This window comes from Eleutherodactylus coqui, chromosome 3, assembly GCF_035609145.1.
Source record: "Eleutherodactylus coqui strain aEleCoq1 chromosome 3, aEleCoq1.hap1, whole genome shotgun sequence".
In the NCBI taxonomy this organism is placed as follows: Eukaryota; Metazoa; Chordata; class Amphibia; order Anura; family Eleutherodactylidae; genus Eleutherodactylus; species Eleutherodactylus coqui.
This window is the reverse complement of record NC_089839.1, coordinates 132422060-132442935: the sequence shown is the minus strand read 5'-3', so window position 1 is coordinate 132442935 and position 20876 is coordinate 132422060. Positions and strand designations below refer to the sequence as shown.

General features: G+C 43.7%; 1 protein-coding gene across 1 annotated transcript in view; it reads right to left on the bottom strand.

The window, feature by feature from the left end:
- Nucleotides 1–20876, bottom strand: part of SNX9 (sorting nexin 9) — a 122975-nt gene that overhangs the window by 84843 nt on the left and 17256 nt on the right. The window contains exons 2-3 of the mRNA XM_066596089.1: nucleotides 11317–11403; nucleotides 1072–1146 (exon numbers count right to left, since the gene is read on the bottom strand). Of these exons, the coding sequence (XP_066452186.1) occupies nucleotides 1072–1146; nucleotides 11317–11403 (162 nt within the window). The remainder of the gene's footprint in view (nucleotides 1–1071; nucleotides 1147–11316; nucleotides 11404–20876) is intronic.

The window sequence follows — 20876 nt, the reverse complement described above, 5'->3', positions numbered from 1 at the left end:
TCTGTGGATAATGATGTGCATATCACTTTTGACCTTAGGATTAAACCAATGCTTTAATTATACTGACTACCGAGTAATCACGCTGTTCATTGATTTTATTTGTATGTTCGGAGTTTATTCTTGTATTGCTCTCCTGTACTTTTAGGCTGGATTCACACCAGCATAAGCGTATTTGCATACCTATTTGCAACATGTTTTGCGAAATGTTCATTGCATTTTTGTGTGCGTCTTGGTGTATTTTGCTGTACTTATTGTGCAGGCAAGTCATGCATAAAAATACATGCACCAATGCTATCAGCCAATTGGTTTTATGAGTTCAAGATGTGTTTTTTTTTTTCCTGAAAAATTAGCATGCTGCACATTTTTTCTGAACAAACTTTAACATGCAAATGCGTGCGCAAATACAGTTGTGTAGATCTGACTTTAGGGTATGGCCATGTTGATAACAGAAAAATTTATGACATTTCATCCACACTCTAAAAAAGAAATAATTAAATAAAAATAAATGCAGTATACGTTGAGATTCAAACAAGGAGATGAAATCCTCTTTAAATCCACATGTAATGTGTGTACAAGTACCTTAACATCTTTAATAGCATCAGATCTCTTATAAAAAAACAAAACAAAAAAACCCCAATATTTAAATTAGGCTTAGCGATATTTAAATTAGGTTTGCTGTTAAAAAGTTATGAAAGTGTTAAAAGGGGTTGTCTCATACAGACAGCCGTTTATATGTCCATCCAAGAGAAACATAAGAATCACATGAAATCTACATTCCCCACCTCAAATATTCCCTATTGGCAAAACGATTCGAGTGACCTCATGACTACCATAAAACTAAGTATTCTGCAACAATCATCAGGTGACTGAACTTTGTCCTCCAGAAAGGGAATAAGAACTTTTTATTCATCCTACAGGTAGTTCATAGTAGGTGCGAATTCACTTGGCAATATTGTTATGAAACGTACACTATGGGAACAACTGTTCAGGATGGAGGGAGAAACTACAGAATCTCCACAGTTTTCACTGATTTGCAGAGAATGCAAGACTTATTGAAAATCAATCACTTACCTCTACATAATCTGTTGGTACGAGGCCTCTGTCACCTTGGTTATTCTTGGCTTCTATCCATCCTCCACCAACATCCTACAAGAGAGCACATCAGTGTGACATCCATGTGCAAACCACACATGTGACAATTACATACGTTACTACATGGCTGTATGGGCGAGGCTGGTTTGAGAAACTTCAAGTCACGACTAAGTGTTGGATCTTTTACAAATTACTGTAGTTTACATACACAGTATAAAAGACATATCAGTAGTATAGAACATAGTAAAGGGCAATGGGTCTAACCAAATAATGGTTCAAACACGTCTTGTCCAGGCACATACAGCTATACGTCATACTCTGGACAAGGTGATAACTTCAGGAAACAAGTGGAGACGGGAAGACTACAAAACAATTGGGGAGAAACACAAGGGCAGCTCTGAAACAAAGTAAACCGTTGAGGAGGTAGCTCCAATAAGTATCCCAGGCTTCCCATCCAAAAGACAATCTGAGGGCATGTTCATACAGACAAGAACTCTGTGCACGGTCTGTTCATGGCAGAGACGGGTAAAACATGCACGTGGGGGAAAAACAAAACATTCACTTGAGCAATTCTTTACTTGGACTGATGGTTTGAAAAATTGTTGCATGTCCTATTCTTGTTGAGTCTTGCCCGAGAATCATGTGCAGCGAATATGGACCAAGACATTATGTAGCAAAGCAAGCAAGCATTCCATTGAGGTGGCCTGGCCATCATGGTGAAAGGACACGCAGCAGGAAATCTCAGTTCAGCTACCAATAGAAAACTCTGTGTTACCGGGCCTCCTGCTGCACTTCACGCTCTCCTGGGTGCCTCTAATGTTCTCCCTACACAGAGGAGAAAGTAAAGAGGCTTTGTGGCTCGAATGGACGCCGCAGAGGCTACCGGCCTACTGAAGCTTGTGAAGCCGCGGGCTAAAATTTGTAAGGATGACCCGCGTGGCCTATAGCAGCGGCGGCAGTAGTAGCAGCAGTCTGGAGTTCCTGCAGCTGGGGGATTGCTCAGTAGTGTCTCCACAGACATCCCCTCACATGGGTGGCAAGAGGCAAGGCGCCCCTTTTCATAGCCCCAAAAATTGCAGCCTGGTCGCCGCTGGGAGGCCTACATAATAGCCCCCCGAGGGGATAGAAAGCCCTGATCCCTCCTCACCTCACATACAGCAACATTTGTAGCTCCTGGGAGCAACCTGCTCGTTTCCCTGCAGGAAACCACCACCCTGACATCTGGGTACAAATGGCTGCAGCGCAGTCTGCGGGCTCAACAAACTGTCCCCTGGTGACTGCTTGACAGGGCAAAACATCACCATTTCTCCTACACAGCGAGCCTAACCAAACATGAATTTTCCGTTCATTATAAAAACTGATCACAAAGCTAGACTGCTTCGATTAAAAGCCCTTTAACCCCTTAAGGACGGCCCCATTGGGAAACTACGTCCTCAGAAAGTGGGCTTTAATCCTAGAGGACGTAGTTTTATGCATCCTCTTTGGATTAATGCCCACTGGCCTGAGGAAGTGACAGCTCCATGCTGTCGGTGCCCGCAGGTAGCCGACAGCATGGAGCTGTCATCCCAGGATGCGGGCAGTCCCCCCCGCCAGGATGCGGGCAGTCCCCCCCGGTATTGCGATCGCAAAAAAGTAAACAAAACTGTGTAAAAAAGTAGTACTTCAGCTTCTCTGATGGATCGGATCCATCAGGGCAGCTGAAAATACTCACACGGCTTGTCGGCGGTGTCCCCCGGAGATCTCGTCCTCCCGGACCCGCCAGCGGCCTTCTGCGCATGCGCGCCAGGCGATGACGTCACGCGCAGGAGCTCGGGAGCCCCCGGCAAATTTCAAATCTCCTGGCTCCCGACTCCTGAAGGTAGCCGGGAACCAGGAGGTGTTACCGGGGACCACTGTGAGCGGTCCCCGGGCCCGCGGTCGCCGCTATCCATTGGACAGCGGCGATCGCGAAAAAGTTGAAAAAGTAAAAGAAAAGTGAAGTTTCACCTCCCCTCATGGATTTGATCCATGAGGGGAGGTGAAAATACTCACCCCCGGTCCTCTGCGATGTCCCGGGACCCGAAATTCCCGTCTGCGCATGCGCGCCCGATGATTGACATCAGGCGTGTGCACAGAGGGGCTTGAGCCCCGGGAAATTCAAAATTCCTCTGCTCCTGGTTGCCATGTGTAGCCAAGAGCAGAGGGATGTCACTGGGGACATGATCACTGTCATCCAATGGATGACAGTGATCATGTAATGTAAAAAAAAAAAGTTAAAAAAAAAAAAAAAAGGTTAAAAAAAACTTTAAAAAGTTTGCGTTTCATCTCCCCCCACGGATCATATCCGTGAGGGAGGATGAAATGTAGTACCTAAGGCCCGCGGATTTATCCGCAGACCTTACCCCAGCTTCTGCGCACGCCGCCGTCGCCACAATGGCAGGCGCATGCGCAAAAGCCGTAGTAATTTAAAATCTCCCTGCTCCTGGCTACAAAACTTAGCCGAGAGCCTGGAGATTTCACGCGGGGCCGCAGTGAGCGGTTCCTGATCACGTGTTTGCCGTTATCCAATGGATAATGGCGATCACGTAAAAGTTAAAAAAAGGTGAAGGTTCATCTCCCCTCACCGATGCGATCGGTGAGAGGAGATGAAACTTTTTACCGAAGGCCTCAGTATTTGCACCCCGACGCAATCTTCTTCCGTGAACTTTCCCGTATTCTGCGCATGCGACCGCCGGCAAAACACTGGACATATGCGCAGGAGTCGGGGAGCCCAGGAAACTTAAAATCTCCTTACTCTCAGTGACCAACGGTCGCCGAGAGCCTGGAGCAGTGACGGGTGGCCTCGTTGAGCGGTCCCCGGTCACGTGATAAAAAGGTAGCGATCTACCTTAGGCCGGTCTCACATGACCGGATAGGAATTACAGATTCCGCATGCGTCTGATCCGCGGTATTACGCAGATCAATCGCATTGGATTACACAATTCCGCTCACATCAGTGGGTTGGAATTGCGTAATCCACTCGCAGAAAAAAGGAACGCAGCAGGTTCTATTTTACCGTGGATATCCGCAACATAGAGCCCATTGTGCTCCGTGGCCGTGGATATACCCGCTGCCCATACGCAACTACGTTGTATACAGGCTGCGGGTACCTGCGTCATCGCTAAGCGACGGTGCGGGAAATACAAACGAAAAAAAAAGTACTGTGCATGACCGCCCGTGTGAGTAGGCAGTTATGCGCAGTACATTACGCGGCCGTACACAGGGTCCCAGCCGGGCTCACAGCTGGGATCCGCTGCGGGCCTCCGCAAGCGGATTCCACCTATGGCTGCGTGAGCCCGGCGTTATTGAGACCGCTACCTGTAATACGTAATTTACAAGAAGCCCCGGGAACGCTTGCCATCATGCAGTTCCAGGAGCAGCGTGTTGAGCGCCTTCTATAGGAGACCGCCGCACCTCATCAAGCTTACGGAGACTCACAGAGCGCCACTTTTAACACCCCATACCCGCTACGGAGGTCAAGAAATACCCCCAAAAAGCATGAGAGGAGGGGGGATACACGGTTTTATTGCCCCATGTACCCATCCCAACTAGCCTCTGTAATTACCCCTGTCTTCGGAAATACCACACAGTTCACATTATTACTTTTATCTAAGATTTGGGGAACGCGCGGAGGGCTAGGTGTGTGTGGGGATATTTTTAGGGAGTCAATTTTTATTCCGTACAAATAAGCAATGGGGCCTGGAATTTATTCAGTTGTGCCCTGCAATCCAACGGGTGTTCCCTCCATTACAGGCCTTGCCATGTTTCCTGTAAGTAGATTAGGGCCACAATGGGTATGTTTTTGAACACGGGACAAACGGGGGTATGCATTTTGGGGTGAACGTTTTCATTCCTATGTACACTGTACAAAAAAAACACAGTTTTTAAATTGACAAAATTGCCAAAAAAATGAAAATCGTAATTTTTTCCTTCTGCTTTGCTTAAATTTATTCAAATACTGTGGGGTCAAAATACGCAGTACACCCCTAGATGAATTCGTTAAGGGGTGTAGTTTTTAAAATGGGGTAATTTGTGGGGGTTCTTTATAGTTTTGGACGCTCAATGGCTCTACAAGTGGGCAATGGGGCCTGGAATTTATTCCGTTGTACCCTAAAATCCAACGGGTGCTCCTTCCATTATAGGCCTAGCCATGTGTCCTTTAAGTAGATTAGGGCCACAAGGGGTATGGTTCTGAACACGGGACAAACAGGGGTATCAATTTTGGGGTGAAAGTCTTCATTCCTATGTGTGCTGTACAAAAAAAAAAACAACTGTTTTTAAATTGATACAACTGCCAAAAAAATGAAAATTGTAATTTTTTTCCTACTGCTTTGCTTAGATTTATTCAAAAATTGTAGTGTAAAAATACACAGTACACCCCTAGATAAATTCGTTAGGGGGTCTAGTTTTCAAAATGTGATCATTTGTGGGGGTTCTCTGTCGTTTTGGCCGCTCAAGGGCTCTACAAGTGGGCAATGGGGACTAAATCACCTTCAAGCTAAATTTCTGTTCTGAAAGCCACCGACTACTCCTTTCATTTTGGGCCCCGTTGTGCATCCAGACAAAAGATTAGGGCCACAATGGGTATGTTTCTGAACGCGGGAGAAACGGGGGTATCCATTTTGGGGTGTAAATCCTCATTTTCATGGGTTCTATAGGAAAAAAATATGTCTTTAAAATGACATATTTGCAAAAATATGAAATTTTATTTTTTCTCCCCTAAATTGAACTAATTCCTGAAAAAAACTGGTAGGGTCAAAATACTCATGACACCCTTCAGTAAATACATTAAGGGGTGTAGTTTTTAAAATGGGGTCATTTGTGGGGGTATTATTCTGACACTTATGAGCCTTTGCAAACTTGGCTTGGTGCAGGAAAACAAAGTGCTCCTCAAAATGCTGAAAAGTAGTGTTAAATTTGTATGTCCTCTAAATGGTTAAAAAAAACACAAAAGTTTTTCAAGTGTGCATTCAGAATAAAGTAAACAGATGGAAATACATATCTTATCAAAAATTTGTACAGTATGTTTGGACATACTTGAGATATTACGGTTGAAAATGTGAAAAAAATGAAAATTTTTTCAAAATTTTTCCAATATTGGTACTTTTAATAAATATACACAAATTATATCGGTCTCTTTTTACAACCTAAATGAAGTACAACATGTGGCGAAAAAACAGTGGCAGAATCACTTGGATATGTAAAGCCTTTACGGAGTTATGCTACGTTGAACGACGCATGTCAGATTTCCAAAATTTGGCTCCGTCACTAAGGCGCAAACAGGCTTCGTCACTAAGGGGTTAAAAAAGGCATAGAATAGGTCCACGCTCCCATTTATCAAGTAATGTACTCATGGCTCTGGGTTACGACCGGAGACAGATGAGAACTCTAGCAAACCACACTATCATCTATCACTATAATTTGGGTGCACTCGTGCAACTGTCTACAGAGGCTTTGCAGTCGCTGAGCTGCGTAGCTCCACACCATCCAGCTACAAATCAGCATTTGCATCAACATTGCAGTCTATGCAATCTAACCCCTCATACCTTTTAATCACCCTATTTCGGGTGAATGGCCCAGGAGGCCACAAGAAAACTAAAACGCCACCTAACAGCAAAGAACGGTCAGTTAAAAAGACTTCCTTCAAATAGTCAATACTCGCTCCAGCATGCATGATAAACTACCAGCAATACAGTAAATAAGCTCAACACAAAGATTTTCCTCAGCCCCGAGCCAGTTGTCCACTGACAACTTTTCTCTATCTGCACATAGTCCGGACACAGACTCTAGGTCCCAAGATTTCTACGACCAAAAAGGAATTAAAGTTGCACCTGAAACCCACAACAGCCCAGATTCTTCTTCATTGACTGGACCAGCTCTTCCATGCCAACCAATTTTTTTGCCTTAAGCCATCATCCTATCCAGATTTAAAGATCTGCTTTCAATGAACTATCCAAGACTACGGCAACCATAACCAAAACCTTTAGGCAAGACCTATTAGATATTGAGAGAAGAATGGCTTCACTAGACTCCAAAGTAGGCTCCACAGTATCAAGAGTAAACCAAAATACCAGAAGAGTAATCTCTGTAGTTTAGTGGGATGGAGCTGCCGGTTGCACCTGCACAGTAGCGGCTCCATTCCGCTTAGTGGCACAGACACAGATAATCAAGCGCATAGTTTGGTTATGTGTCTGTCCCACTGAAATTAATGCAGTACTGTCACTCTATTCATTTCAATGGGGCAGACAGAAATTGTATATACTTATCTGTCCCCAGAACACTGACAAGCAGGGGTTGTCAGTGCCGGAGCTGCAGTGGTTGTTGGCCTCCCCCTCCCTGCGTTCTCGTTGGAGCAGCTAAAATGGGGGTTGCATTAAAGGAGATGTCCCGCGCCGAAACGGGGTTTTTTTTTTTTTAAACCCCCCCCCCCGTTCGGCGCGAGACAACCCCGATGCAGGGGTTAAAAAAACCACCCGCACAGCGCTTACCTGAATCCCGGCGGTCCGGCGTCTTCATACTCACCTGCTGAAGATGGCCGCCGGGATCCTCTGCCTTCGTGGACCGCAGCTCTTCTGTGCGGTCCACTGCCGATTCCAGCCTCCTGATTGGCTGGAATCGGCACGTGACGGGGCGGAGCTACACGGAGCCGCTCTCTGGCACGAGCGGCTCCATAGAAGACTGCTGAAGACCCGGACTGCGCAAGCGCGGCTAATTTGGCCATCGGAGGCCAAAAATTAGTCGGCTCCATGGGAACGAGGACGCTAGCAACGGAGCAGGTAAGTAAAAAACTTTTTATAACTTCTGTATGGCTCATAATTAATGCACAATGTATATTACAAAGTGCATTATTATGGCCATACAGAAGTGTATAGACCCACTTGCTGCCTCGGGACAACCCCTTTAACTAATAACTGCTGCCATAAGTCCATAAGACCTTCAGAAATCCTGGAATAGACATCTCTCCAGCTTTGGTCGAATTAATGTTATTAAGATGGACATTGTACCTCATTTCTAATACTTGTCTCAGGTCTACAAAGGTGCTTGAAGGTTAAACCATCACAATTTATAATAATGTTCTGAATGAACATAAGCTTTAGTACAACATAGCATGTTAGGCTGAAAACAGACAATGTCCATCTAGTTCAGCCTGTTTCAACCTCCTTGTTTATCCACAGGAGGACAAAAACCCCAAGAGGCAGAAGCCAATTAGCCCTTTTGGGGGAAAAGTCCTTCCCGACTCCATAATGGCAGTCAGAATAATCACTGGATCAACCTCCGATACCTACCTCTACCTGAATGTAAGACCAGAATCAACAACCCGCTGGTCCTGAAATATCCTTCTGCTATAGAAATCCTCTATAGATTTTGCCATCACTAGATCCTCAGGCAGAGAGTTCCACAGTCTCACTCCTCTTACAGTAAAGAACCCCCCCCTTCTGTGTTGGTGATGAAACCTGCTTTCTTCTAGACGTAGCGGATGCCCTCTTGTTACCGACGCAGTCCTGGGTATAAACAGATCATGCTAGAGATCCTTGTATTGTCCCCTCATGTATTTATACATAGTTATTTGATCGCCCCTTAGCCGTCTTTTATCCGAGGGTGAATAATCCCAATTTTGAGAGCCTCTCTGGGTATTCCAGTCCCCTCATTCCATGTATTAGTTTAGTTGCCCTTTTTTGGACGCCCTGAAGCACTGCTACATCTTTCCTGAGTACTGGCGTCCAGAACTGTACACAGTATTCCATGTGAGCATGACAAGTGCCTTATATAGTGGAAGAATAATGCTCTCGCCCCTATACCTCTTTTAATGCACCCCAAGACTTTCTTTGCTTTTGCAGCTGCTGACTGGCATTGGTTGCGTCAGTTAAATCTACAATCCACTAGTACCCCCAGGTCTTTTTCCATCTCCCTTTTCCCTAGCAGTACTCCATTTAGTGTATATACGCAGATCAATCGCATTGGATTAAATTCCGCTCACATTAGCGGGTCGGAATTGTGTAATCCACTCGCAGAAAACAGAACGCAGCAGGTTCTATTTTACCGCGGATATCCGCAACATAGAGCCCATTGTGCTCCGTGGTCATGGATATACCCGCTGCCCATACGCAACTACGTTGTGTACGGGCTGCGGGTACGCGAGTCATCGCTAAGCGACGGCGCGGGAAATACAAACAAAAAAAAGGTGTACTGCGCATGACCGCCTGTGTGAGTACGCAATTATGCGCAGTGTAGGAAAACAAAGTGTTCCTCAAAATGCTAAAAAGTAATGTTAAATTTGTACGTCTCCTAAATGGTTAAAAAAACAAAACAAAAGTATTTCCAATGTGCGCCCAAAATAAAGTAAAAGGGTGGAAATATAAATCTTAGCAAAAATTTCTAGATTATGTTTGCACATATTTAAGATATTGCAGTTGGAAATGTGAAAAAAATGCAGATTTTTTAAAAGTTTCCCAATTTTGGCGCTTTTAATAAATAAACACAAATTCTATCGGTGTAATTTTTCCGTCTAAATGAAGTACAACATGTGGCGAAAAAACAATGTCAGAATCGCTTGGATATGCAAAACCTTTCTGGTGTTTTTCCATGTTAAAGTGACACGTGTCAGATTTGCAAAATTTGGCCTGGTCATTAAGGCGCAAACAGGCTTGGTCACTAAGGGGTTAAAGACTTACAGATAGAAAGTCTACTAACAGGAAAGAGCAGTGGAATCCCTGCCCCACACTGCATACAGTATCTAGAGGAAGGGCATTACTAGGACAGTAGAGGCAGGGAAGCAGATAACATTTCATGTGAAGGCCAGCTTTCCTTAAAGTCCTGCTATCACTGCCGAGTGGAGGCCTTCAAAATGTAGACATTAAAGTCATTAATGTAGTTATTCTCCACCGTATATTGAAATTGCAAATGGCTGTAAATAAATACAAGCTCAAACATTCTACACCCTAATACAGTGGACAGCATGGAATTAAGATGGTTTACATAGACTGTTTTCATTGTGGTTTGCCTAAAGTTTTGTAATCTTTCCACTAAAATGAGGCACAAATGTCATGTGTGAACGGAGCTCTACAACCATTTACATATCTAGCACACTCACACATTTTTGGGGGCTCAATACAATTTGGTGCTCTAAGACTGCTTTTCCAGGGGCAGATAACCTACCTGGACTAACAAATAAGGAGCATGCTGGCCATTGCTCGGTTACAATGCCTAAACAGGCAGATAATCTGCAGTATGTGGATGGATGATTATATGATCATTCTTCCCCATGCTGTCATCACGGTTTGGCTGCACATCTTCCTGTTTGCACCAAGAGACTTGGAACCGACCATCAAGCAGTTTTTATGCTGACTGTTGTCCCTTTTACATGGTCCAGTGATCAGTGAACTCTCCTGCCAGATCCTGTGAAAAAGGCCCTTCAGCTCTCCTCAGTCCAGAACCTTCCTAAATACTTCACTTACAAGTAGGCAGATTAGAGGTCTAAAAATGTCATAATTGTGACTTCCAATTTTGGAATCTATTGTTGCTGTTATTCATGCCGGTGATTTTGTTTTTCATTCATTATGTAATAATATTCAATAAACACGCACAGGAGCTATCTGTAGAGAGTTAAGCTAGGCTCACGGGACCGTACGGTACAATTTAACTCACGTTTCCTAGCAACATGTAAAAAACAAACAAAAAAAACAAAAACGCGCAATTGTGTTCCAAACACACCCATAAAAAACAATAGCGCTGTATGTAATATGCAGTAAAATAGAACACGCTGCGTTCTTTTTTACGCACCTAATATACACAAATATACAGAAGTGTGAAGGGAACAATGAAAATCAATGTACTTTTGTTGACTCCTTCACGTACATTGTGCATGTAACATGCAATTCAAATACGTTCATGTCAGCCTGGCCTTAGGGTGGTCACACATCTCCAGTTGGGGTGTAGGAAGGGAGAATCCCCATGGCCAAACGGCTCGGTCTCAGGACAGAATCAAAACGCGCCACCCCCACTGACTAGAATTCTGTTGGTAGCTCAGACAGTACGACTCTCCAGACAGCTTCCTTTTAGTGTCAGCTCCAGTTACACATTACATGCAGCGGAATGATCACATATGTATTCATCCATTATTAGTGAATGATAACAGTAACATGAACACGGTCATTAGGATACAGCAACAACCACAACCTTTAAGAAATATTTCAGTTTTTTACTTACCTTATTGGTGATTGTGATTACTTCCCCTTCTTTCACACTTAGCTCATTATTTCCAGGTTCGGCAAGAAAATCATACAAAACTTTAGCCTGAAAATAGAAGAGAAACATTTTAAAATTGAGAGTGCCGGATCGATATGTAGTTGCAGTAGAACTAAAAATACCATCTGACTCGCTGATGACTAGATGTGACTCAGAGTCTCAGGGTTACAGGCGTAATCTACGCTTGTACTTGCAGGTCAAAATATGCGAGAAGCAGCATTTAGTAGGGTACTTTACACGAGGCGGCTGCCGAGGCGTAATTGCCCAACAGTTGTTCCAACGATCGTCCCGCCTGCGCTTTCACACAGGAGCAATAAGCGCTCACCGATTGGAGGTGGAGTCCTCCGGAGGTCTCTTCAGCCACCCGCCTGCATGCAGTTCATAGAGGATACTCATTGTTTACAGGGGTTGATTATTGACAAGTTTTTACGCCGCATAAGCAGAATGAATGCTAAGCGAACAAATTATTGTTCAATTGTTTGCCGTGTGTACACTGAATGATTATTGTTCAGTTTTGTATGATCCAGGGATCAACTGCACAATAATGGATCCGCAGACAAACCACATTGTTTCTTCTTTAAAAAGAAAGCCAAGATAACTGATGAGATTTCAGATCTCCTAATTATCTCTTACAGATTTGTGCTATGGGAGATCAGCAGTCACGCACGCTTTGTTGTTAGCTGGTTTAAAAACTTACGGGCGTACATAAGCTGCGCATTAACATGCGGACAATACGCTGTGAATAAAATGCATTGATTTCAATGGGTTCTACACAAGTATTTTCTCAACTGATGCACGACTCCACAGTCATTTGTCTACGTCTAGAGGAAAGATGGTTTCTACACCGACATAGAAGAGGGTTCTTTACTGTAAGAGTAGACTATGGAACTCTCTCCTGGGGACGTGGTGATGGGGAACTCGATATAAGAGGTGCCTGGATGCCTTTGAGTGTTACAATATTACAGGTTACATCACTGATTACTCAGAACAGCAGGTGATCTGGGGATTATTCTGATTGCCAGATTGGAGTCAGGAAGGAATTTTTTCCCCTTACACGAGGAAAACTGGCTTCTATCTCATTGTTTTTTATTGGGAGGGGGTGGAGTTGTAATAGTCGTAATCAGATGGGTATCTGTCTTTTTTTGGCCTTCCATACTATGTTACATTTGGCCAGGGAATTTCCCTTTCCCATACTAGTGCAGAGTTACAGAACCCCTGAACACAGATTTGAAGATAGCAGATTAGAGAGCAGGCTAAGCTATTAGAATTTAGATAAGTTATTCCTCCTTATACACATGTATAGGTTTTCCGAATAGGGAAAGGGGAGAAAGCCGCGGCTCTGGCTTACGGTACAATTACATTGGGCAATTATCACCCGAATTATCGCTGGTAATAGCAAATTTGGCCGATAACCATCCCATGTACACGTGGCTGCCGACTGGGCACAGAGTGAGAAATCGCTTGTCAGATGGTTTTTAGCAGAACAAAAAACCACTGCAAGCATAGGAACAATAGTTGGTTGGTTGTTCGTGAAAGGGCTGTCGGGCGCTTCCAAAAGATGTACAGACTGCTTTGACAGACCAGAAATAGTCAAACTGGAGCCAGGTCTAACTGCGACAGTTATTGCCTGCTGTCAGCTGTCAAAAACAGCCGATATGGAGCAGACTCTGCTACCGAGAGTCCGATCCACAAACCCCTCATGACGTATATTTATATTATGTGGTCAGGAAAAGGATTATTACCTAAATCAAGAAGAGCGCTTTAGCCAAAAAGCAAGATTTTGTGATCTGAAAGTGGAGGCCGCTGACTGGGATGTCAGGAGCAGATGTGCAGGAAGTCCGTGCTCAACTCTTGCAGGGAGCTGAGTAACTTACATGGCAGTGATTGAGTTTTTAACAAATCCCATTTAGTAAAATAATTATTTTACAGACAGAAAATAGATTTAAAAAAAAAAAAAATAAACAGACTGAGTTTGTGGTGATAAGTTTTCTTTAAAACATATTTAAAAGGGGTATTAGCATCTAAGCCAATGATGCCCGAGATGGGTATACAGATAGTCCTCTACTTGCGAATGTTCGAGTTATGAACTTCGTAAGATAGAACAATCTGTCCTGCACAGTATGATTAATACTATGGCATTACAGCATACTGTGCAGGCTTTTATCAAGCCTGTCCGGGAAGATCGCACGATGCTGTGCAGTTGCTAGGCAAGTCGCAGGCCTTCTGAAAGGCCCCAGGGCGCCTATCAAGCCGTGCGGAACCCATTCGTAAGTAGGGGACTATCTGTACTTGTTTGTAAGCCGCAGCCAGCCGCATTACGCGGTCCCTGTAACTCCCATAGAAAGAAACGGAGCGCGAGGTTAATAAGGGAGATACTGTCAGCTCTGCGATACTCCGGCACTTACACGGATGCTGATTACTTTCACGTCCATCTACTTTCTGGGCATATGCTCTACAACATCACACATATAATTATATCAGTTACAAATCGAAGGGTGCCTTTTGCTATGTAAATGTACACTATACATTAGAATTTCCATAGTTGTAGTATACATTATGTTGAAAAACGTATTAGGACCCCCATCAATTCTGTGCAGTCAAGTGAAGGAGATATGCAAATCAGATGGAAAGGACTAGGGCCGCTGGTTATAGTGAAGTCCACCCCAACACCAATGGGCACAGACATTCCGGACACTATGGCATCACCTACCCTGTGACAATACTTTGCTACAATCCGTGTCTCTGCCAACATGACTGAGCATCATGTCATACAGCATGCAGTGTGCAAGAGCAGAACGTCTGCAAACTTCATTGGCTCAAAGTCCTGCTCTCAATCCCATTGAGTATCTTTGGGACGAACTAGAACTCCGTACCTGTGCTTGGCAATACAACGCCCAACATGTCCATTATCCCCAGCATCTCTATCTGAAGCTCTCCTCGAGGAAAATAGGCAAAGTCCTCCACACATCTAGGGGACTTTGGTGGAAAGTGGCCACGGACGGTTACTGCAGTCATTGAGACCAAAGGTGGCCCAACACCAGATGGAAAAATGTAAAGAAAACCGAATTGCATCACCTTCTCAATACTTTTGTCAACATAGTGAACATAACTTGTATTATATCTTACAAGACAGGACTACTGTAAAAAAAAGAAAAAAAAAGAAAAAAAAGGCGGGGGGAAATCTACAAGCGATAAGGAACCACAAAGATGATTTTTTTCATCCTGGAGACCTGTGCAAGAGAAAGTGGAGCCATGCTCCATTCCAACAAACCAGTTTGCAAAAACTGAGTCTACTTGTTTGCCACGAACAATTGCTCCACTTTTCTGTTGCACTTTGCTTTTAATCTCCTCCAATCTCCACATCCTGCTTAAATAGCCCATTATTCTTCAATATCTCCTTCCACTGGAGTATGTTTTTCCATGTCCAGAGATCCTCAAGTCAAACCCCTCCGGTAACTAACTGGTTACAGATCAATGGGTCAGTTCAATAACAAACTAGCACTAACTGCAGACCAGCTACTTTTTTTTTACTAGAATATTCTAGTGAACACCTCAAAAAGCAATTGCATTTAGTAACAGAAACAAGATACCACAAAGGTGCATTCAACTTTTTCGTCAGCATACCAAGTCATAAAATGCAAGGAAGTCTCAGGACGCACACGCACACAGCAAAGCCATATAATATTCACTAACTGTCATCATACAGCATGTAGCATCAGTGCAGCACTATTACTGGAAACATCTAGGGGTAAAATATCAGCAAGCAAAGGATAATGCTTATTAGGATTCTTACAAAAATTTCACTTAACTACTTGAAATAGCCAAGTGGGACTGCTGAAGACGGCAGAATGTTTCAACAGTCTCCGTGATATGAATGCAGTGGCGGTTGAACAGAGGACCCTAGTTCTGGTGACTGGTAAGAGTCCTAACCCCACCAATCGGGTAGTTACCCGCTATTCTGTTGATAGGGGATAACTTGATAGTACTGGAATACCCCTTTAATTTAAAATGTAAGCAAAGAGCGAGAACTAAAACTGATACAAATGTTACTCACCATGTACAGTTTAGGAAGTGTGTACTGAGAGGATACTAAGCAAACAAGCAGCTGCAAATGAATCTAGACAAACCCTTTCTGTGCTTTAAAACTAAACATTACATGGGTGTATCCTACCAGCAGGAACATTACGAAAGTACTTCTTCCTAGTAAAACCCTGCCAAGCCCATGCCTCACCGGTGCTATTTTTAATGGCCGTTCCCCAGAAATACAGAAGATCAGGGAGACCAAGGTCAGCAAAGTCCAGAAAACAGGCAGACGAGGATCCTCCAAGAGAGATTTCACATACCATTAAAGTGAAGAAAGAAACGCAAAATACTGTTCTATAGGTCAGCCAAGTGAAGTGTACCTCCGGTTATAAACAACTTCTCAGAAATCAATTAATAGTACAAGAGAATGTTAGAGACTTTGCAATATCTTATTGGAAAAAGAGGACGTCCCAAACTTCTCCCCCTTCCCTCAACTGTTCATTTACTCTGAATTGACAGATAAAAAGGCATCTGCCCGCATCTCTGCGGCTACTAAACCAGCAGCAGGGCAGGAACACTGACCCGGCTGACTGTACATACCTCTTCCACTGCTCAGAAGCCCCAAAATCCATTCTTGAAAACACCAGGCATCATACATGAATCATGCTAGAACAGTCTGATGGGCGGTTCATGCGGGTTCTGTGCTTCCTGTAGTATGGGATCAGCAGCCCCTCCACCCCTAGTTCTTGATTGGCATGTGAAATATAAGGTCTTCTGCACACTGGCGATTGCAATATCGCCACGTGCAAATTGTGGCAAAATCGTGATTTTTTTTCCTACAAGAGCTGCTTTTCCCTCACAAAACATCCCTGCCACTTGCGATTTTCTCACGCATTTTTTTTTTCCACGCGATTTTGCCATGATTTTTTAAACATGAAAGTCAATAGGACTTTCTAATGTTAAGAACGCATCGCACATAAAAAACAAACAAACCAAAAAAAGAAAAAAAAAAACACGCAAGTTTGTGCTTTGCGATGCGATAAAAAGGGAAACATGGGAAATTGCAAGAGACGCTGAAAGATAGGACACACTGCGAACCCATCAACAGGCAGAGGGGGATTGACCACTTACTGCAGAAAGCGCAGGACTGCTATCCAGCAACAAACCGCCCTTTGGACCACTTTAGCCTGCTTTACGCACAGCGTATGGTAGTTTCAAAAGCACATTTTAAGGCTCTTAAGGCAGGCTACACAGCAGAAGAGGTATAGTCTCTCATATCACGTCTCTGCCACACTATTGGTTCATTCAGAAGCTTCAGGGATGCCGACAGATGTCCTTTCGACCTAAAGAGTGTACATGCATGCCCTCCAGGGCGCAGGGTTTGTATGGAGTAAGACTGGAAGCTGATCCCACTCCATGCGCACCAACTCACAGCAGCTGCAATCAGCCCCCATGTGATTGTAGGGTGCCATTTAGTTATTTTGGCAGCTCGGGGGGCTTCTGAAGGTCCCCAGTACAGCTGCCAATGCCAGCAGAAGGTTTTTAAGCATAATATTATAAGCGACCAAACAACCGCAAGTTAAAAGTCCCCTGTGAGGACTACAAAAAGGAAAAAAGTAAGAATAAGTGGGGAAAAAAAAGTTAGTTTTCAAAAAGAAAAAGAAAAAAAGGACTACTAAAAAAAGGTCAAACAAATCCTTTTTCCAGTATTTATAAAAAAAATAAATAAAAAAAAATTCACGTTTTTGTGTCCAAAATTTGAGAGGGAAAGAGCAGGGATGGAGAGAGTTATCGTTGAGGAACTTGCAAGGTAGATTATGGGGGAGAGAGAGTGAAGGAGAGTTCAGCGATGACAGTCACCATGAAGATGTCACTGTTTTCACTGATGGTACTTTCAGTGATGAAGATGAAAGCAGTGATAATTTGCTACCTGTTAGAGGAAGCTGGAAGGTGTATTGAGATGGTGATGGGGATCTTATATAGTTCCTGTACTCCGTAACTCAAGAGGGTTTCCCCCTTCCTCAAAGCGAGCATCCAAAAGCAGAGCTAAAATATTTCCAGCCATTTTTGCAGATGAGCCGTTTGGCATAAATTGTGACTGTGAAATCTGTACGCTACAGAAGAAATCCAAGAGGTGACTCCATTACCAAAAGTGCTGCCGCTGTAATACAAGCAAAAGGATGGCCTACATGTTACCACATAGAATAAAGCACTTTTTCTGAAAAAATGCAGTGCCCAAATACTTTTGTCCATATAGTTTATACACCCCTTCAGATCCATTTAGTTTAAGCCATTTTGCCGTTGAAATAGTTGTGTAATGGCTACTTTTTTAGCAGAACGTCCTATAGTTTCTATTAGTACCATTTTGGGAATTCATGTTACTTTTTGATTGACGGCATGACCAGAGAGGCAGGCGGTCATGTGCTGTTCACTGTGCATGTGACCGTTCAGTCACTCACAGGCTTCAGTGGCCATTCTTCTATTGCCTCTGCTGGCTGCAGCCAAAAAGCAGTCAAGACAGCCGAACAGGAACAGTGTTGGGTGAGCATTGCAGACCGTTCTTTCTTGCAATCAGCGGGGGTCTCTGACATGTCAAATTTCAGAAAAGTGCAGCCACTATTTAACTTACAAGCTTCAGTTGCAGTTAAGGAGAATACTGTTGAGTTGCATACAACCGAGTGTACTCTGATGCAGCTGTCACTCAAAAGGTTAAAAGTGACTGTTAATGAAGGAACTCCATAAGTGTGATTGTCTCTAGATCGTTAAGAGACACTATAAAGAATAGCGGTTCCAGTAGATTATTAACAATGCCAGTTTGTTCTATTATGTGTTTTGTTTCTGAAAAGGCCCTGCCGTTTGTCAAATTATAGTTGTTTTAATTGGATTTTATAATTTCTCATTAAATTGTGTTTTTTGTACAGTAGTCTAGAGATTTTTTAACTGTGTGTAGATTCTGCAAGAGTATACTCGCTGTTCAGTTGTCTAATTGATGAGCCATTGTTAATAGTTTGGTTTAAAAGTGGAAAGTCGTGTTAAAAAGTCTTCATGTAGTCCCAGGCTTCGAGTGCTTTTACATGGGCTGACTGTCAGACACCCAAGTGCCACACGGCCATCCCAACAACTATTGCTCTTGTGCTTTCAGGAGCTATAGTCGTCCAGTGAATGGAGACCAAGCGCATTGAGATCTCTTCTGACCACCAGCCTCCATGGGAAAAACTCCATCAGTTCAGCTGGTTAAAACAGACAGACTGCACTTCAGAGCGGTCACTCCAGGTGATTGGGATTCAGTCCTCGTTGGGAAATCCAGGAGTGACGGCACTTCCTTATTCAGCTGTGTGTGAGAACAGTCCGGGCTCAGTCCTCCTCCTCTGTGCCATACAGTCTAAACGAGCTGCCCAAGTGCAAACGAGTCAGTCAGGACGTCACCAGCTCGTTCTGCTGGGCAAACGAGAATTGTGAGATTCTCGATCCATGTAAAATGGCCAGAAGACAGTACCAAACTTTTTTCTTTTCACTGAGCTTTAGCAGTGTCACATAAAAACCTTCTGCTTTCCATTTAGGAGTGTCCCTCTAAACTAAACAGTTCTAAATTTTTATTAAAACTAAAACAATTTACCCTTTTTTTTTTTTTTTAAAGCTAACTTGCTGCATCAGTCATCTTATTACTACACACACTAAGGCCTAATTCACACGGGCATATTTGCACTGCGGTATCCGGAGCTCCACATCCCGCAGTAAATGCATCTCATAGAACATGCACTGAAAAATGCATTTCCATGCCACAAGTGGAAATCAACTGCAATATTACACTCGCGGGGTAGAAATTGCAGCAAGTCCTATTCAAGTGAGAGCCTCGCAGAGCCACATCAAATATGACGCTCCGGGTCTGCACTGCGCATGTTGCATCCCACTGCGAGGATCTTGCAGTCGGAGTCCAACTCTGCCATCTGCATTCGACCTGTTTCTAAACAGTGCCCATACACCCTGACTTCTATGATGTGAGGTTAATATTTTGAGGGCAGTTGTTACAATTATATGGCCCTCAGACCCAACAAATGGCATCGGATGTGCCTGTTGGCTTCCTTTAGCTGCCATGTATCATTGTGCATATAAATGTTAGTGTGCTGTCTGTCAGAATCATGCCCGACTCACTCAAATTTGTGCAATTACAGTCTTGTGAAAAAAAACTAAAAACAGATAGATAATTTAAAAAATAGCCATAAAAATAAATAAATACCCAGTCGGAACCCAGTGTAAACCAGCTCATAGAATTGTTAGCAAACTGTTTCCCTCTATTAATTATTAATTACACTACAAAGGGTGGAACTTTATGTTGCAAGAGAAAAATATGAGGCTTGTAACTTGTATTCTTCCACTTGCAGAACAACTACAACAGTTATAGAGTTCTTTAATTATGTATTACAAAGAAAACCCAAAAGGCTTTCATGTAGAGATGAGCGAGTATACTTGGTAAAGGCAATTGCTTGAGCGAGCATTGCCTTTATCGAGTACCTGCCCGCTCAAGATGAAAGGTTCGGGTGCCGGCGCGGGGGAGAGGTGAGTAGCGGCTGTCAGCAGGAGGGAGCGGGGGGGGGGGGGGGGGGGGGGGAAGAGAGGGAGAGAGAGATCTCCCCTCCTTTCCTCCCCGCTCTCCCCTGCAGCTCCCTGCCCGCCGTCGGCACCCGAACCTTTCGTCTCGAGCTGGCTGGTACTCGCTAAGGGCAATGCTCGCTCGAGCAATTGCCTTTAGCGAGTATACTCGATCATCTCTACTTTCATGCCAATTGAAAAAAAACAAGAAAAAAAAAAACTGCAAGTCTTTTTAGGCTTTTGTCACACAGTTTTTATGGCATTTTTTGAGGTTTGTAAGATGCCAAGAATCTCTTTTTTTTTAGGCTTTTTTTTTTTCCTACAAAGAAATTTATGGGAAAACACATGAAAATAAAACCACCCTACAGAACGCTGCGTCTGGAAAAAAAAAAACTCCATGGAGCCAAAATACAAGACAATTGAAGGAAAAATGCCACAAGAAGAAAAAAAGCTGTAGTGCGTTTCATATTTTCTATTGACCTACACTCATAATCAAGTAATGGAACATTTGTGCTCAGTAATCAGCCCCTGCACAAGGCCCTTGAGACCCTTTTACTTGAGCACATAACTAGACAGATATGGGCTAAACAACTGGAGAAGCAACTGAACGATTACCGATAAGACATTTGTCGATGGTGTAGATAATAGATTAAGGGAACATAAAAATAATCTAGCATTCTTAGGGAGGTTTCACATCTGCTTTCGGGATTCAGCTTTCCTGTTCCGTTCGGGGAGCAGGAAAGGGGAATCCCCGTGGCAAAATGGTTCTGTCTCTGGACGGATCTGACCAGCAGCGGACAGACCCCATTGGCTATAATGGGGACAGTCCGCTTTACACCCAGCTGCCCGTCTTCTGGATGAAAGAAAAAGCGCTGCATGCAGCTCTATTACTTCTAGCATTTTGATCC